General features: G+C 30.8%; 3 protein-coding genes, 1 long non-coding RNA gene and 2 other non-coding genes across 11 annotated transcripts in view; 2 read left to right on the top strand and 4 right to left on the bottom strand.

The window, feature by feature from the left end:
• Positions 1–20,134, bottom strand: part of LOC125845251 (uncharacterized) — a 90,246-nt gene that overhangs the window by 17,621 nt on the left and 52,491 nt on the right. The window lies entirely within an intron of this gene.
• On the top strand, positions 2,370–11,619 carry LOC125844538 (carotenoid 9,10(9',10')-cleavage dioxygenase 1-like). Its single transcript, XM_049523846.1, has 12 exons — positions 2,370–2,497; positions 2,989–3,114; positions 3,499–3,601; positions 3,987–4,252; positions 4,923–5,102; positions 5,546–5,624; positions 5,723–5,804; positions 6,038–6,100; positions 6,213–6,351; positions 6,459–6,642; positions 11,142–11,282; positions 11,534–11,619. Exons 1-12 carry the CDS (start codon positions 2,393–2,395, stop codon positions 11,617–11,619), a joined length of 1,554 nt encoding a protein of 517 aa, XP_049379803.1. The 5' UTR covers positions 2,370–2,392.
• LOC125845254 (uncharacterized) lies at positions 6,972–7,526 on the top strand. Its single transcript, XR_007444250.1, has 3 exons — positions 6,972–7,056; positions 7,164–7,325; positions 7,409–7,526. It is a non-coding gene; the product is annotated as an uncharacterized LOC125845254 (long non-coding RNA).
• Positions 7,863–7,944, bottom strand: TRNAS-CGA (transfer RNA serine (anticodon CGA)). The gene has a single exon. It is a non-coding gene; the product is annotated as a tRNA-Ser (tRNA).
• LOC125845248 (probable beta-1,4-xylosyltransferase IRX9H) lies at positions 8,600–18,501 on the bottom strand. 5 transcript variants are annotated; one of them, XR_007444249.1, is made up of 5 exons: positions 16,875–18,501; positions 15,328–15,577; positions 14,991–15,195; positions 13,323–13,464; positions 8,600–8,859 (listed from the first exon to the last, which is right to left on the bottom strand). XR_007444249.1 is itself a non-coding variant. In XM_049524716.1 (4 exons), the coding sequence occupies exons 1-3, from the start codon at positions 17,789–17,791 to the stop codon at positions 15,028–15,030; spliced, it is 1,335 nt and encodes a 444-aa protein (XP_049380673.1). In that variant the 5' UTR covers positions 17,792–18,501; the 3' UTR covers positions 8,600–9,002; positions 14,991–15,027. The 5 variants fall into 5 exon arrangements, 4 of the variants coding, with proteins under 4 accessions (XP_049380673.1, XP_049380674.1, XP_049380671.1 ...); XM_049524716.1 differs by lacking the exon at positions 13,323–13,464 and having other exon boundaries at positions 8,600–9,002; XM_049524717.1 differs by lacking the exon at positions 13,323–13,464 and having other exon boundaries at positions 8,600–8,959.
• Positions 12,369–12,450, bottom strand: TRNAS-CGA (transfer RNA serine (anticodon CGA)). Its single transcript has one exon. It is a non-coding gene; the product is annotated as a tRNA-Ser (tRNA).

Here is a 20,134-nt window from a genome sequence, read left to right as displayed (position 1 = left end):
ATGCTAGCTTCCCCAATTTTTTTGTAAAAAAAAATAATTATAAATTTATGTGATCGTTTGAGTCACTTTTCTTTTTCTCTTTTTAACTAATTTAAATGAGAGAGATAGAGAATGTATGTGTTTAAGGGAAGGGTAAAATGGTCATTGGACATTTTAGTAATTCAATTTTATTTTATTTTTTGAGTTTTTTACTTTCGGTATAAATTATTTTGCTTCAAATTTCTTCATCTTTGCATCGTTATAATCTTATACAACATAAATAGTACTAAATGTGTCATCAGATTTAATATCGCTATAGGCTTTAGTTACATTTACAAAGAGTGCTAAAATGTAACTGTCAATAATAATTGTCTCTAAAAAATATATTTATCATTAGTTAAGTTATTACAATTAATTAATTATTGCTAAAGATTATTTTTAATATAGTGACTGATAGTGCATTAAATAGTACCATTATAGAGTATTATAGATTTATTAAGGAAAGAGAAATGGATTGTCTTAGTCCTTGCTACAGCCTACAAGTATTAATAAAATAATATACGACAAAGTGATTTAATTAGGGAAAACCTATGAGACTTAAATTATAGTACTTCCTATTAATTACTAATGACTTTGATTATTCTTTCTAAATTATTGTTAAACATCTTTATCTATTCACTAAAACATCTTTACTAATGGCTTAAAAAATATTTTCCTGACTTTCTATTCGGTGTTCGCTATCCGTATTAAAGCTCAATTCAGAAGATGAGAATTTCTTTTTTTAGCTTAGATTCACGCCGCATGAGGTCCTATTCAGAAAAAGTGCTCCATGTCAAGAATTTTTTTATATCCAAAACTCGAAAAAGAATTTAGAAGAAAATTATTTCAATCTATCTTGTACTTGCATAATTTAAAAATCATACCGCACCACACATAACTTAAAACCTGCACCACTCCATTGTCATTCCAAGAATTATGTTTTTCTAGACACATACAACCCCATATCAATTAGTCATGTAAACTTTTTGAACAATACTAAAACATGTTTGTTATGAGTAACACAAATTTTGAAAGGAAAACATGTAGCTCAAACACATGATGGATCTAAGATTTTGAAGTTATGGGTGTTCTCTTAGCTTAATAGTGACATGATCAAAATTTTCACTAAAAAAAAGTTTAAAAAACATATAAAAAACACGTTGAGAGTGAGATTCAAACTAAACCTCAGCAACACTAAAAAGGCTTTAAGCACCAACCATAAGCCGCCCTTCATCTAATATTTTTATGAAAGCGATTTTTAAATTGAATCGGAAGAAATACCTTTTTATTGAATTGCACCTCTTCATCTCACAATTAATTAGTTGCCTATAAATATAAAAATAATGTTTCAATTCGTTGAAGTTCTTTAATTTTATTTGAATTGCCAACCATTACAAAATAGTGTAATATCTTATCTTGTGAGAAATTAACTCAAAATTGTGGACAATAACAAAGGGGTTAAATTTTTTAAGGAAAGAACACACAATAAATTCAGTGAGAATGGAATCAAATTTTTATTTTTGTATTAATATTTTTTTATATTCATCTTATCTGTTTTTGAAAAACTAAAATTTTCATAATTTTCTATTCCTATAGTTTTAAAAACAAAAGTCTTTATGATTCTCTATTCCAGTTTATTATTCAGTTTGAAGATATAAAGCTTATCTACTTATTATTAAGTCTGAATATTAATGACGAAAGTTTGGCTCTATGCCTAACCTTCACCAAGCTATGATCGACTTTAAATCTCAAAAAATTAAAAGTCAAATAAAACATCAATTAATTGAAAATAAAGTCAAATAAAACATCAATTAATTGGACTTGCTGGCTTATAATTAAGTAAACTTAATAGTCTGAAAAATAAGACAGTTAATCATCTATAACACGTTAGTAAACTCTATACATAATTGTGATTAGCGCAATACTTAGTATGATTTTGATAACAACGTATACTGATGTATGTTTGAATTAATCGAGTTTAAAAAGCTATGAAAAGGATCCCCAAAAAAAAAGAAAGATAGAGCAATAAATTCGTTGCTTGTTGGGAAAAAATAATACTTACTTTGTCTCAAGGTATATGATATAATTTTTTTTAATTAATTTTAAAAAGAATTATATATTTTTATATTCGGTAACAATTTAACTTTAAAATATTTATTTTATCATTAATGAAATGATTTATAGTCACACGACATCTTTAATTTGTCTTAGTCTTTTAGACTAAAAGTTTTAAAAGAAAAAAAAAACTCTGTCACATAAATTAAGACGGAGAAAACAATACTTTGTGGTCACACAATCTAACTATATATAAAAAAACCTTCTTATTCCCTTCTACTTCCTTCACAATACTAGAAAAATTGTGTAAAGAAAACCAATGGCTGCTTATATTTATGCATGCCAAGTTAATTATTGTTGTTTGAAAAAACCTCCTATACCCAAATTTAAAGATTTGAAAGCTTCTGTTTCATCTACTTTCAAGGTAAACATTTTTTTCCCTTAAGAATTATTATGTATTTACTTATATATGTTTAATTTCGATAGAGCTTAATTATTATTGAGCTGGTTATTCAGAGCCAACAATTTTAGCTCATGTATTTTATCACAAGAGACTAGAACATGGAAGATGTTTTAGTGTGGTTGAATGTAGAGCAATCCGTCTTTATGATCTTTGATCGGTTAATTATTTAGACGTTAGAAGATGTTACGCTGATCAAGGTAGTTAGTGCTTAACTCCAAGCTATTGCACTTGATGTACATATATATAGTCGTAGTAGTCGGCCTAGAATGACTCTCTTCCTTACTAAATTACTATTTTGAATGATGGTGAATTATTTATATTTATAGTCACACAAACATTTGTGACTTGTCGATTGATTGATTGACTATAACCTATTGCATAATTATATTTAGTCCAATATTGATTTTGAATTATAGCGGATTAAAACTTGCTTTATTTTTATTGTGGAACAGCCATTTTTGTCAAATTTGGATCATTTGGATGTACCAAAAGTTATTAAGGAAATTTCTTTCAAATTATTGGATAATTTTGTAGATTTGACCTTTGAATTTGTGGACCAACCTTTGCTCCCATCTCAGGTACATACATATATAAATTATATCCTCTTTCTTAATTTTTGTGACACGTTTTATTTTTCAAGAATCAAACAGTTTAAGTTTGATCGAGAATTTGTTCATGAAATCTTTAAATTTTTTAAAATAAAATTTATATATTTGTAAACTACATAAAAAGTACTATAAGTCACAATACTTGATAATTCAAAATATTTAAAAGATATATGAAGAATTTCCGATCAAAAACAAACTCGTTTGAATCTTTAAGTCTGAAATGTGTCACATAAACTCAAACGGAAGAAGTATATATTTCCATTATCACACTTTTTAATTTATATATATTTATGTATATATTTAGTAACTTTTTTTTGGACTTCTTTTTCACCTACAAATACATATAATTGACAGAGTAATTTTGCACCTGTTGAAGAGATTGGAGAAGCTGTGAGAGTCACTACAATTCAAGGGGAAATTCCAAATGATTTCCCAGAGGGTGTTTACATAAGAAATGGTAAGTAAAATGTTTTGATTTTTTTTATCTTACGCTATCAGGTCATCTAGAAGATAACAATACAAAACTTTCCGCTCATAATTAAAAGGCATAATAATAATATGGTCTGACTTCATTTCACATTTATGTCCTTCAATTTTGAGTGTGTAAAGTAAACGACACTTGAACTTGTATAATGTTGAACAAGTAGACACATGAATCCTATGTGATCGACATAATACATGTAGGACACAGATATGTAGGACCCCACATAAGACATGTGTGTCTATTTGTTCAATATTATATGTACACCCAATGTTGAAGGGCATAAATGTGAAATGGGCATATTTATATATCATGTTAACTTATGATCAAATTTAAATCTCGAATCCGTCTCTGAATGTAGGAGCAAATCCTCTATTTGGAGGACTAAAATCAACCAAGTCAATATTTGGAAAATCAAGCCATATATGGATTGAAGGTGAAGGAATGCTTCATGCTTTGTACTTCACAAAAGAAAAAGAAAAAGGCAACAAATGGAATATATTGTACAAGAACAAATATGTAGAAACAGACACATTCAACATGGAAAAAGATAGAAAAAAACCAAGTATTATTCCTAATATGGAAGGGGATGCTGTTGCTGTTTTCATGGCTTCCCTTTTAAATCTGGTATGTCATGAACTAATATGTCTTTTGGGTTTTCATTCGGTATCTCGTACCTGTATTATGGTCTCAATTAATATGTATTTCATGTGTTGCGTAAGATTAAGTAAAAAAGGAAGTTCCTAGTAAAAATATTTCTATACTTAGGGCACGAACTCTTAATTACTCTGTCTATCCTTATTATTATGGGGTCATATATAAAGATACGAACCGCCTAGTCAAGTTATGAAACTACTTATAATTTTGTTGTTAATTAGTGAGAAGCAAGTAATAAAGGAGTATGCCAAGTTCATTCAGCTTGAGATTGTCAGACTATTTATTACTAGCCTTTTATTCAAATCTTCGACATCCACACCCTCCTATTAAGGGTCTTGTCCTCGGTAAGCTAAAGGGTTCCTAGGTCCTGATCACCCCTCCTCAAGAATTCTTCGACTTACCCCTATCTCTACTCAGTACCTCCATCATCAACCTCTCACACCTCATTATTAGGGCGTCTGCTCTCCTCTTTACATGTCCAAACCGTCTCAGTCTAGATTTCTGCATCTTGTCCATCGCGAAGGTCACTTCCACCTTAAACCAAATATCTTCATTTCTAACCATATCTCGATACACACGACGCACACACTCACACTAATAATGTTTTAAATATACTATGTGTATCCTAATTGTCTTGCAGTTGAGATTTGGTGTATTTCACAAATATCTAAGCAACACAAGTGTGTTTAAGCACTCAAAGAAGTACTATTCAATTGCTGAAAATCATATGCCTCAAGAGATAAACATACAAACACTTGAAACTTTGGGAAATTGGACTATTAATGGAGATTGGAATCGATCATTCACAGCTCATCCAAAGGTAATGGCTCATAAAACCATACTATTTTAATTATTTAATTGTATTGTGTGTCACATGTTCCTCACGTGTGGGTGCGCTTTTTTTCATGAGTTAAGCACGTGAAGATTTATTTTAGTTTTTAGTTGATTGGAATGATGAATTTATAGTCATTGGAAAAGAAAATTGGATAATCAGTTGAACGCTCTATGTCGAAAATTATAATGTGTATGCAAGTGAAAATATTAATTACTTGATTACATTGTGTCGTCTCTCACACGCCTCACACGTGTAGTAGATCGATTTTTTTTTTTAATCAAACACGTAAAAATATTTAATTTTGGTTTTGGATGTGAGTGAAATTTGAAGGCTAGAGCTATTGCATGTTTGACGTCATATTAAAGATGTATATGATTATCTTATTTAAAAAAATATATGTATTACTTAATTATATTATATCTCGATAGAAAGTTTCAAGTACAGGTGAACTTGTTATAATGGGAACATATCCACTAAAGCCTTATTTTGAGCTAGGAGTCATTTCAGGTATGCTATTTTCTATTTTGAAGCTAAATTAGGAGACTTCAATGGAATTTTTTTATTTAGTTTTCTAATTTATTTATAAATTTCCTTCCAATTTTTAGCTGATGGAAAACAAATGATTCACAAGGTGGATCTCAAATTAAATAGGTGTATTCTTTGCCATGAAATTGGTGTTACAAAGAGGTAATTATTACTTTTGAGTTTACGTTTCGTATAGATTTCTTATACTATCAGATGAATAATTTAATAGGTTATAGTTCTGATCGATATGATAATTTGAAAAATAAAATAAAAATAAGTAGATGCACACAATATTAATAGTGTAGAAAGAAATTGTAGTTTAGTGTATATGAACTTAAATCCAATTATTATTTATGATAATGTTATTTAAATATGGTTATTTCAATTATATGTAGGTATAATGTGATTTTGAATTTTCCACTAACTATGGACCTAAACAGACTTACCATTGGAGAGGAGTAAGTATTTCAAACATTTTATATGTATAAAAATAATTCTAGTCATTCTACTATTTAATGAAATACATTTTATTAAATCCTTAATTAATATATATATATCATTATTTTGCAGATTAATAAAATACAATGAAGATGGATATGCAAGAATTGGAATAATGCCACGTTATGGTGATGCTAATTCCATTAAATGGTTTGAAGTTGAACCATGTTATGTATTTCATCTAATAAATTGTTTTGAAGATAATGATGAGGTAATTGACTCTTTAAAAAAATTAACTTGATTTTAATTTTTTTAAAAATTATCATGAGACTAGTACAATTGCTTAATTAATTTGTTATTTTTTGTGAATATAAAAAGGTGGTGGTGAGGGCATGTAGAGCTCGTCGATGGATTATACCAAGACCAAACCTCACAATAGATGAGTCAGAGTTGAGTTTGGATGCGTTGAACGAGAAGAGTTTCAATAAAGATAATATTGAATCGTTAAAAAATTTATTTTCCTTTTTTAATGTTTGTGAATGGAGATTAAACATGAGAACAGGTGAAGTGAAGATGAAAAATCTAACTACAAACGATCATCGGTTTATTATGGAATTCCCAATGATCAATGAAAACTTCATTGGTCTTAAAAACAAATTTGGTTATCTACAACTTATTGATTCAGAAGCTTTCTCTAATTACTTTGGTTAGTACTCTAATTTCTATTTGGAATGAGATATAATTAATCACAACTAAAAACATGAATTTATTACCTACAAGATTCATTATTAATTTGGCGTTATATAGAATTAGCGATTTTATTATTTAGCAATAAAATACGTATTTTCATGTTACTAATTAAACTTCATGATGACATATTATCTTGAATTTAGCAAAGAATTTATCAGGAGGATTTGCTAAATTTGGAGGGCTAGCCAAACTTCATTTTGAAGAAAGACATGTTGAAAATTATAAGGTAATTGCTACTTATAAATTTGTGACAATAATATTATATTTGACATTTTCTAAAATTGTAATATTCATTTATCTAATTGATATTATTTTTATATGTTGATTAATTAGGATGATAAAGAAGAAGAAGATTTGATTAAGGTTGAATATCACATTTTCCCAAAAAACACATTTTGTAGTGGAGCTACATTTGTTCCAAAACTTGATGGTGTTGATGAAGATGATGGTTGGATTGTGGCATTCACACACAATGAAAATACAAATCAATCTCAAGTAAGTTCATCATGGTATTAAAGACGATTTGAAAAATGTTATTATAGAGAAATCTGACTATATATTATATGTATATGTTGCAGGTTTATATAGTTGATGCAAAAAACTTTGAAAGTGAGCCAATTGCCATAATCCTATTACCTAATAGAGTGCCATATGGATTCCATGGAGCTTTTATGCCATTCAACTTATAGATAGTGTGTTATACAGTGACGGAGTCAGAATTTTTACTAAGGAAGTTCAAAATATGAAGAAATAAACACATGAACTAGCCGAAGGGGGTTCAACATCTACTATATATACATAAAAAATAATTTTAACCATGTATAAATAGTATAATTTTCCGCCCCTATGTAAGTCACTAAAAATCCTATTGTGATTCAATTATTATTATTATTATCTAGTAACTCGAGGTCGGTATAAGAACTTAGCCCATAAACTCGATTATATATTAACTCGAGGTTGATGTAAGAACTTAAGCCATAAACTTCGAGTCGTGTCTTCCACCATTAGTGCGAGAGGCCGAAATAAAAACAGCGTCAACAGCAGGATTCGAACCTGCGCAGGCAAAGCCCAACAGATTTCGAGTCTGTCTCCTTAACCACTCGGACATATTGACTACATGTTTAACATTTTGAAATTAAATTATTTTAATACACAAAAAAGTTTTGCAATTTTGGGAAATATGGTAAAATATTTCTCTCATATTACAAGTTTTTGCTATGTTTGTGTGAAACATGAAAAGTGGTTACCAATAAGGAACTAGATCAATGGCGTACACATGATTTTATGTGAGTGGTGTCAGACTGTTAGTCTATTGTCACAATTCAACTAGTACCACGTTTGATTTGAGGTTGTAGAGTTTTAATAAGACTTCAATTTTCACGGTTGTTGTGTTAATCACTAATTGGATAGTTGTAAAAATAAACGTTCATACATTTCAACGCTTGTATTTCACTCTCACAACCCCATTTTCACGGATTAGGCTATTCCTATTTCACTCCTACATCACTATATTTAGTATAATTTTAAGGGTAGATGTAGTGAATGAGTTATGTTAAAACAAATTTCAGAATTTTCAATAGTCAAATAGTGTGACAATTTAACCTTCATTTACTAGTCTTTTTGGTTTTTTTTCAACAGAACAAGAGCTATAAACCAATACCTTCACAAGCAAATGACATGAACAACAACACACGTAGTGTAATCCCACAAGTGGAGTCTGAGAAAGGTAAGATGTACGAGACAACACAAAAAACAAATTTTTTTGGAAGTTGACAAGAATGAAATTTTACTTGCATAAATATCAGCCATAAAGAATTTACTTTCCAGTAACATTGCTATATGCACAAGTCTAGCAACTAATTTGAAAGCTCAATGAGGTTGAATCCTTCACTGAACTATTAAGTTGGTTGTATAATGAAAAGCTTTAGTCGAAATAATTGGCCGGATACTTGGAACTCTACATTTGTGTAGATGGCCATGAATGCTCACCAATCAGTTTGAAAACCACCTGGCTAATAGTGGCTTTCCACTTTGTAGCCAGACGTGTAAAGTGGGATGAACTCAGCAACTGTACAGAATTGTTTCCGTAACAAGATACTTCTACGCAGATTCAGACAGAGAAAATAGTCCTGAAATTACCATGAACAAGCTCATAATCATAACTAGTTCTCCCTGCAATCAATAGAAAAGAACATGGTTTATATATTACAGAAAGACCAAAACTTATTGAGAAGTGAGTTTAGATGCAATTTCTGAGCTGTGATCTTTGAAGTATTTAAAATGAGGTAATTCTCCTATTTTCTTGTGTCGCTGATGTTACTAAGGATTTCGATGGTGCTTGTTCTGGTATGTTCTCTCATTTTCCTGCAGGGTAGGATAGGTGGTTGAATCGGTGCCTACTCTCTTACCAGTACTATTAGCACTATTCTTGTTCGTTGATTGTTGTTATCATCTGTGCTTCGGTTATTGCACTAGTTCGTTGTTGTTATTGTTCTTCTTCTGTATGCTATGTATTGCTTTCCACAGCACTCTATTTCGTTGGTGTTACTGTTTTCATTTCCATATTCTCTTTTNTTATTATCTTGCAGTTAAGATTTGGTGTATTTCACAAATATCTAAGCAATACAAGTGTGTTTGAGCACTCAAAGAAATACTATTCAATTGCTGAAAATCATATGCCTCAAGAGATAAACATACAAACTTTAGAAACTTTGGGAAATTGGACTGTTAATGGAGCTTGGAATCGATCATTCACAGCCCATCCAAAGGTAAAAAAAAATTCGTGAGTTAAGCACGTGAAAATTTATGTTAGTTTTTGGTTGGTGGCAGTACTGACAAATTTATAGTCGTTGGAAAAGAGTATTGGGAAATTAATCAGTTAAACATTCTTCATAAAAAATTATAGGGTGTATATTAGTAATCGTCTAATCAAGAATTTTAAGTTTCTATCAAAATGAATTATATATTACTTAATTATATTATGTCTCTCACACGCCTCACACGTGTAGAGCATATGATTTTCTTATGAACCTAACCACAGAAAAAAAATTATTTTTGTTTTTTTGGATGTGAGTGAGATTTGAAGGAAAGAGCGCTTGCATGTTTAATATCATATGTAAGATGTATGTTATTATCTTATTTAAAAATTTATACTATTAAAAAAAATAAAAAATATATATATATTTTATTACTTAATTATATTATATCTCGATCAATAGAAAGTCCCAGGTACGGGTGAACTTGTTATAATGGGAACATATCCACTAAAGCCTTATTTTGAGCTAGGAGTCATTTCAGGTATGCTATTTTCTATTTTGAAGCTAAATTAGGAGACTTCAATGGAATTTTTTTATTTAGTTTTCTAATTTATTTATAAATTTCCTTCCAATTTTTAGCTGATGGAAAACAAATGATTCACAAGGTGGATCTCAAATTAAATAGGTGTATTCTTTGCCATGAAATTGGTGTTACAAAGAGGTAATTATTACTTTTGAGTTTACGTTTCGTATAGATTTCTTATACTATCAGATGAATAATTTAATAGGTTATAGTTCTGATCGATATGATAATTTGAAAAATAAAATAAAAATAAGTAGATGCACACAATATTAATAGTGTAGAAAGAAATTGTAGTTTAGTGTATATGAACTTAAATCCAATTATTATTTATGATAATGTTATTTAAATATGGTTATTTCAATTATATGTAGGTATAATGTGATTTTGAATTTTCCACTAACTATGGACCTAAACAGACTTACCATTGGAGAGGAGTAAGTATTTCAAACATTTTATATGTATAAAAATAATTCTAGTCATTCTACTATTTAATGAAATACATTTTATTAAATCCTTAATTAATATATATATATCATTATTTTGCAGATTAATAAAATACAATGAAGATGGATATGCAAGAATTGGAATAATGCCACGTTATGGTGATGCTAACTCCATTAAATGGTTTGAAGTTGAACCATGTTATGTATTTCACCTAATAAATTGTTTTGAAGATAATGATGAGGTAATTGTTTTTTTAAAAAAAACTTAACTTGATTTAATTTTTTTATAAAAAAAAATTATCATGAAACTGCTAAAATTACTTAATTATTTTTTTTTTTTTTTTGTGTGGGTAAAAGGTGGTGGTGAGGGCATGTAGAGCTCGTCGATGGATTATACCAAGACCAAATGAGTCAGAGTTGAGTTTGGACACGTTGAACGAGATGAGTTTCAATAAAGATAATATTGAATCGTCAAAAGATTTATTTTCCTTTTTCAATGTTTGTGAATGGAGATTAAACATGAAAATAGGTGAAGTGAAAATGAAAAATCTAACTACAAACGATCATCGGTTTATTATGGAATTCCCAATGATCAATGAACACTTCATTGGTCTCAAAAACAAATTTGGTTATCAACAACTTGTTAATTCAGAAACTTTCTTCAACTCTGGTTAGTATTCTATTTTCAATTCAAAATGAGATGTTTTTAGTATCCTTAAAACATAAATTAGCTACAAAATTTGTTACTAAATAACTCATAGCTAATTGGTCTTTTAGATAATCCTCTGATAAATAAAATTAACGAAATTTGTTATTTCGTGACAAAAGTTATTCAATTCTAAATATTCCTATTTTTTTTAGTGAATAAATGGTTGTATGTTACTAATTAAACTTTATGATAACATATTATCTTGGATTTAGCAAAGAATTTATCAGGAGGATTTGCTAAATTTGGAGGGCTAGCCAAACTTCATTTTGAAGAAATTTCTAAGGTAATTACTACTTAATAAATTTGTGACAATAATATTATGTTTGACATTTTCTAAAATTGTAATATTAATTTATCTAATTGATATTATTTTTAAATGTTGATTAATTATTAGGATATTAAAGAAGAAGAAGATTTGATTAAGGTTGAATATCACATTTTCCCAAAAAATACATTTTGTAGTGGAGCTACATTTGTTCCAAAACTTGATGGTGTTAATGAAGATGATGGTTGGATTCTGACATTCACACACAATGAAAATACAAATCAATCTCAAGTAAGTTCATCATAATATTAAAGACGATTCGAAAATATTACTATAGAGAAATCTGACTATATATTATATGTCTATACTGCAGGTTTATATAGTTGATGCAGAAAACTTTAAAAGTGAGCCAATTGCCATAATCCTATTACCTAATAGAGTGCCATATGGGTTTCATGGAGCCTTTATGCCATTCAACTTATAGATAATATGAAGAATTAAACAGATAAATTATCCGAAGGGGGTTTAATATCTACTATATATACATAAAAAATAATTTTAATCATGTATAAATAGTATAATTTTCCGCCCTTGTGTGTATGTCACTATTTTTTTTTTATTCTGACTCTATTATTATTATTGTTATCTATTAACTTGAGGTCGGTGTAAGAACTTAGCCCATAAACTCGATTCTATATTAACTTGAGGCCGATGTAAGAACTTAGGCCATAAACTTCGAGTCATGGCTTCTACTGTTAGTGCAAGAGGCCGAAAAAAAATATCGTCAACAGCAGGATTCGAACCTGCGCAGGCAAAGCCCAACAGATTTCGAGTCTGTCTCCTTAACCACTCGGACATATTGACTACATGTTTATAATTTTGAAATATGGTGAAATATTTCTCTCATATTACAATTTTTTGCTATGTTTGTGTGAAACATGAAAAGTGGTTACCAATAAGGGACTAGATCAATGGCGTACACATGATTTTATGTGAGTGGTGTCAGACTGTTAGTCTATTGTCACAATTCAACTAGTACCACGTTTGATTTGAGGTTGTAGAGTTTTAATAAGACTTCAATTTTCACGGTTGTTGTGTTAATCACTAATTGGATAGTTGTAAAAATAAACGTTCATACATTTCAACGCTTGTATTTCACTCTCACAACCCCATTTTCACGGATTAGGCTATTCCTATTTCACTCCTACATCACTATATTTAGTATAATTTTAAGGGTAGATGTAGTGAATGAGTTATGTTAAAACAAATTTCAGAATTTTCAATAGTCAAATAGTGTGACAATTTAACCTTCATTTACTAGTCTTTTTGGTTTTTTTTCAACAGAACAAGAGCTATAAACCAATACCTTCACAAGCAAATGACATGAACAACAACACACGTAGTGTAATCCCACAAGTGGAGTCTGAGAAAGGTAAGATGTACGAGACAACACAAAAAACAAATTTTTTTGGAAGTTGACAAGAATGAAATTTTACTTGCATAAATATCAGCCATAAAGAATTTACTTTCCAGTAACATTGCTATATGCACAAGTCTAGCAACTAATTTGAAAGCTCAATGAGGTTGAATCCTTCACTGAACTATTAAGTTGGTTGTATAATGAAAAGCTTTAGTCGAAATAATTGGCCGGATACTTGGAACTCTACATTTGTGTAGATGGCCATGAATGCTCACCAATCAGTTTGAAAACCACCTGGCTAATAGTGGCTTTCCACTTCGTAGCTAGACGTGTAAAGTGGGATGAACTCAGCAACTGTACAGAATTGTTTCCGTAACAAGATACTTCTACGCAGATTCAGACAGAGAAAATAGTCCTGAAATTACCATGAACAAGCTCATAATCATAACTAGTTCTCCCTGCAATCAATAGAAAAGAACATGGTTTATATATTACAGAAAGACCAAAACTTATTGAGAAGTGAGTTTAGATGCAATTTCTGTGCTGTGATCTTTGAAGTATTTAAAATGAGGTAATTCTCCTATTATCTTGTGTCGCTGATGTTACTAAGGATTTCGATAGTGCTTGTTCTGGTATGTTCTCTCATTTTCCTGCAGGGTAGGATAGGTGGTTGAATCGGTGCCTACTCTCTTACCAGTACTATTAGCACTATTCTTGTTCGTTGATTGTTGTTATCATCTGTGCTTCGGTTATTGCACTAGTTCGTTGTTGTTATTGTTCTTCTTCTGTATGCTATGTATTGCTTTCCACAGCACTCTATTTCGTTGGTGTTACTGTTTTCATTTCCATATTCTCTTTTCAAACTGTTTTGCGATGCTTTACTTGAGATGAGGGTCTATCCAAAACAATATTTTTATCTTTACGAGGTAGGGGTAAGGTCTAAATACACTCCACCCTCCCCAGACCAGTGGCGGAGTCTTGATTTTCCATAAGGGGGTTCAAAATTTGAAGAAGTAGACACACAAACTAGCTAGCTAATGGGATTCGACATCTACTCTATGTATTACATAAAAAAAATATTTTGACCATGTACAAATAGTATAATTTTCTGCCGAAGGGAGTTCGAATGACCACAAGGTGGCTCCGCCCCTGCCCCAGACCCCACTTGTGGGATACACTAGATATCTTCTTGTGTCGTCTTTCTGTTCTGAGGCTGACAGTGCAGCAGAAGTTATCACTTGTCAGCACCAGTAGACTTAAGGCATGGATTTAGTATTGTCTCTGTGCTTGAGGACATGAATATTTAGATCACTCATTTTTTTCAATATCCCTTGTGCTAGAGTAATGTGCAGTTACAAGGGAAGATACTCTTATTTAGGAGGAAGTTTATTGCTATTTCAGGTAACAAAGAAAGGAGCAGTTTAATCTTTAGGCTATTCGAAATTCACCTTTGTTCTGTTTGAACATTATGTAGCAGGTAATGAATCACAAATGTCCAACAAAAATGTAGAAGCAAGGAGGTTCTACTATCTTGGCGATCGTGTCCAAGTCCAAAAGTTACTCGGCGTGAACTGTCATATATTTCCTAGCTTGAAACTGGTATTTTCAGGAGTATGCACCTTGTTAAAGAATATTGTAAATGTACTGTGTATCAATTAAGATTAGTCATAATTAGTTGGATTGATTCTTTCCTATTTTAACACTTGTACATAGACTATTTAAACTCAGTAGCTTGAGGGACTAATCAAGTAGCGTTTTCTCTCAATTTCTCTTTTACAACCTAATGTGTGATTCCCTTGCTAGAATTGCAATAAATATATCCGGCCCTTCCCCGGACCCTGCTTCTAACAGGAGCTTAGTACCGAGCTGGCCTTTTTTTAAAGAATGTTAAGAAGCTCCTCAGATAAAAATTATATGATATTGCTTAAGAAGAAAAGAATGCTAATAAGCTCCAACTAGAAAATTATGGGCATAACTTGCTCACCTTGTTTATCCTGAAGAAGCACTCTCTATGTCAACATTCACGCGCTAGCAGCAATAGTGCCTGGATAATTCTTTGACCACCACTCACGAGGGTATGGATAAAACAGTTCTGTATTTAATTGCCAAACCATAATTCTTGAGCAGTGCATTGGAAAGACTTCCATTTGGCTCTCATCTTCCACAACTTGTTCGATAAATGTGCTCACCTGTAATATAGGATCATTGAGAATCATTTTATAGACTAATAGTCATGTAAGTTGTGCTGAATACAGGTGAGCCAACGAATAAAATATTGTTTACACAGCAATCAGAGTTACAATAGTAGCAGTGAAACTCACTTGGATGCCAGCTTCAACTATATCAAGCTGCCTGATGGGCTCTAGAGTTGGTCGGTTCCACCTCTTTGGATCCCAAAGTATTGTACTAATGAATGCAAATCCTGATATTTCAGCATCGAATCTTTGGAATCTTTTTGCCATTCCATTGGTATGCCAACCTATAACCTGAGAGCCATTACAGATTGGACCCTGCAAGATAACTTTCCTATTATTTTCAGCTAGTCTTGCCACAACCCATGTCCCGAACCGGCTGCATACAACAATTTTCTATCAAGAAAGCTGATAGACATAATGGCAAGTCCAAATTAAGTATAGGAGCAAAATCATCATCTTTGTCAAAGTGAGCAAGTAAATGCTAGAAAGCAATAGCAACCCGAGACAGATCAGAGACTAAAAAAGGATTTTTTTTTTATAAAGATACAACTTAAAATGAAGATATGGAATTAAGGAACATAAGTGAGGGGCAGGCCAGGTTTCATTCTTTTGTTCTAGAAACCTTTAGAGTATAGAAAAGTGCAAAAGTGGGGCAATCAAATGTTTCTTTTACTTAATATATTTCACATAGTTGTATTTCTTCAATTCCACAACTTATATGGTTGTTGTTTGCATTATAGTTATTTTTTCAACAGTTGTATAAATAATATAGTAATTTCCATTCATCAAAGTGTGAATTTCGTTGTACTTTTCGGTTAAATTTCCAGCAATTCTTGGCGTTTTTCACCTTTGACAATACTATAAGACCATATACATGAAAAAACATTTCTGATCACTCCCACATATGGGAAGATTTTCAAGTGATTGGAAGCTAAAAAACAAACGAAAGAATGAATATTCATTTGAAGTTGAACTCATCAAGGGAATGGCACATTTCCAACTAGATCTGTTTCGTGACATATTAACTATGTTATTAGTCATAATATACAACTATGACAAAATCAGTCAATCCTAAACTACTGGAGGTCGACTATATGAATCATATATATCCATTCCGATCCACTGCAGATTCCTATCCACTACTACCTTGAACCCTGCTTGTTTCTTCCTCAATGTATAATCATCAATCAATCAACCACGGTTCAATCATCAAAATAGTTGGGGTCAGAGATAGGATCTTTTGTATCTATTTCGCTCTAATGTACAGAGTTTAGGACAAGTATAATATCAAGCTGATTGTTTGTTTTGTTAAACCCTTCAATTCACTAGTATACTCTTATGAGTTTAGCTTGAAGCAAAGCATATAAAAAGGGGAACAAGCGTTGTTACCAATTAGAGAATACCAGTCACACTTAGATTTGCTCTATTACATTTACTTCCCACTTATACAGATAATACAACTTCACAAGATCAAAGGAATAGAGATAATGCAAACACCAATAGAACTGCGGAAGCTCAATATTCCCTTCTGACATAATCTGCTGCAAGAATTACTTTATGTATATCACAATCTAAAAATCAAAAGATTGCTAGTGTGCAGGCTAATCACTGAAAAAATAAACAAAGAAAGATTACTTGCATACGGTTATACGCAAAACGAATAAGTAGATTACCTGATCTGTCTCATTTGTTCAAAGACATCTAGGGAGTATATGTTGGAATTATCTGCAAAGTAAACAATCCCATCAAGACGGTGTGTTTCAATGTGTGTTAGTGCCATATTCCTTAGGTGCACACTGTTATCTTTCACTTCAGTCAAGTTCCTCTTGCATATGAGATGCCTGTACATAACTCCAGCACCCCTCAATATATCAGCTGTCTCGATTGATTGAGAGTCCATCTCCACAACTATCCACAGCAAAGGAGGCGGGACTAATTTTAATGTGTGGGCCAAACGGTTAAGATTGTACGCTTGAAATGAATGGGCTTCTGTTGGTGTCACAATGATCAAAAGTTTTCTGGACAATATAAATTCTTGATCAAGTGATTGGTTGACAAACGCATTGACAACAATATCATCTTTCACTTCATCGTATACTAAGTTACGCTCGGACGTAGAATTATCCAGGAAATCCGAACTGTTTAAAGTTGATGTCATATTTCTAGACACATCGTCAAATACACGATCATTTTCGTAAGGGTGGACGACCTCAAAGGATAAAGGTTGATGTTTAGACATTATATTGGGTGAAAAATTCAGAGAAACAAATGGTGCAAGGCCAATAAGAACTCCAACAACAAAGCACATAAAGAATTGGAGAAATGCTCTCCTCCAAATTTGTCCCTTTAACTTTGACTTCTCCAAGGGCCTAGATGTTCTTTGCGACAAAAGACCAAGTACAAATGTCCGAACTTTGTAGAATACATAATCCAATGAACCAAAACAAGAAGACATCAACCCTTCAGGCGGTGTATAACTTTGATTACACAACGATGACTTAGACAATGGCGAGGAAACAAAACATGCTTCCCCATTAGTTCTATCTCCCGGACGAGGCACTGGGGACAATGCTCTTCTAATTGAAGCCATTACAACAAATCAAATGATCCTTTGGTCTCTTATAAAACACCCTCTTGCCAGAATTATCCGACTTTTACCTTCAATACTCCAACTGGCAACCACAACTAATCCTAGAGGTCCTTTCCAACTTAAATCAAAGGAAAAGGGGCAAATATACCCCCTCAACTTTACGATTTACCACTCGTTAAAAAAGTGGTGCATATATACCTCGCTGTCTAACAAATAGTGCATATTTAGACCATATCAACACAACTTCTAAAAGTATACATAGCTCAAACTCATATCAGAACATGAAATAAATACTCCAAACTAGTTCATGTGCTCATAGTACAAGTCCAAGCTACCTCAAAACCACAGAAAATATCAGTTCTTTTGGAAAATTTTGCAACCAATCACAGCAGAATCTCAATTTCTGACCATTCCAAACATTCTTGCAAGCATATATTAATCTAAGCTCAACAAATGACACACTAAGTTAACTAAAAATCAAAACTTTATGAGAGAAAGAGCAAAACAATACAAACTAAATCTTAAATAAAAGTCAAGAAAGCAAATACCCATTACCCAAAACTACAAGAAACACCAGATTTCAACTTTAGATAAGCAAATCTTGAGCTGAAACGAAAAGGGTCACCTCATTTCTGCTAAATATGAAATGGGTTTTGAAATCTTGAAGAAAATGAACAGGAGAACAAAGAACAAGAAGATGCAATTGTCCCTTCACGTGACTATATAAAAATATCTTTTTTTAACAATTTATAAAAAAAAAAAAAATTAAAAAAAGGAAGATTTAATCATATGATAAAGATAGGTTTTATTAATTATTGCTATTTAAAAGAGTTTTATTGGACTTTTAATAAAATTCTATTTTCTACTAAATTAAGAATACAAAGGATAACATAAGCAAAAATGGCCCCCCACAAAGTCAAAGTACAATTGTATTTGATTTAATGAGTTTATGGGGTAGCTTGATAGGGTGTATTAGATAAAATAATGTGTGCATTAAATTTAGTTTAATTTTCGATTACAAATTTAAGTCCAATATAATTAATATTGATATTAGTTATACGTAACAATAATAACAAAGTAAAAGTTCATCGATTAGGAGAACATAGTGTGTATCCAATTTTATTCTTATTTTATGAAGAAAGGGAGACTGATTTTTATAGACTCTCAATTCAAGTACATAAAACATAACAAAACAAGAAAGAAAAAAATAGTACAAACAAATAATATGATAGGTAAAACAAAAGAAACAACAAATAATAATAATAATAATAAGTAAAAGAAAGTAAGAGGAGGAAAAAATATGAGTACTATTAGACCGTGCGACTATCTACGGACCTTTTATCTTAATTCTCAATCTTCATGTCCTTCTATCAAAAGTTGATATTAGTTATATACTCTATTCAATATAATTTTTATCCCATGGTTAATCATAGCATTAACAATATCAATATTATTCTTATACTTTTATACACTAATCATATTACTATTTAAAAATTATATAATGCATATTATTTTCTTTTAGCTAGAATACTGATAATATCTATAATATAATAGGTTCAATGTGTTTGGTTTATTTTAGTGAAGTATCAAATGCTTGATTATAAGTTGATTAATACTATGGTTCCCAAAACTGGGTGCCTCCTCTTTAAATTTTGGACTAAAAGTAATGAATATAATTTTTGGGGTTTATATTTGTTTATAACACTATATTTATGAAAAAACTTGTGCATGTATATTAATTGCTTTGTTTAGTTGTAGTACATCTAATTTTAGAATAAGTAGAAATTTAATATTGAGTGAACCAGTTCCTTTTGTTTAGTATGGAAAAATTCTTGATAATGAATATTTTCTTCTAAAATAAACTCTATACGCTATAAAATTAAAATAATCAAATTTTAATATAAATATTAAATATCCGAATGAAAAAAAAAAGTCCCTCTGCAATTGTTCACGTTCTCAATTTTGCCTTTATATCTTTTTTCTTTTCATCTGTCCACATTAATAAAGGACTTGTCCCCATTTTAAAAAAATTTGCAGGCTAAAAACAGTAGTACTATTACTACTAAATTTTAACCGATACTTCATCTTAATTAAAGATTTTGAGTTTAAATTAAATTTTTGTTTGAATTTTGAAAATAAAAAAAAAAATCTATTGAAAATTAGTGTCGATTGTAGAAAAGACATTATAACGCATGAATTTAAATTTAACGAGACTTATATATATCAGACACTAAATAATTTTTTAAAAAAAAAAAACAATTGAGGGCTGAGCTAGCTAGAGTAGACGGTACAAATTAACCCACATCATGTATATGTATTTTTTAAATTCAGTAAATATCTGTA

The sequence above is a fragment of the Solanum stenotomum genome, chromosome 11 (genome assembly GCF_019186545.1).
Source record: "Solanum stenotomum isolate F172 chromosome 11, ASM1918654v1, whole genome shotgun sequence".
In the NCBI taxonomy this organism is placed as follows: domain Eukaryota; kingdom Viridiplantae; phylum Streptophyta; class Magnoliopsida; order Solanales; family Solanaceae; genus Solanum; species Solanum stenotomum.
The sequence above is the reverse complement of the archived record's forward strand: the minus strand, read 5'-3'. Positions and strand labels throughout refer to the sequence as shown.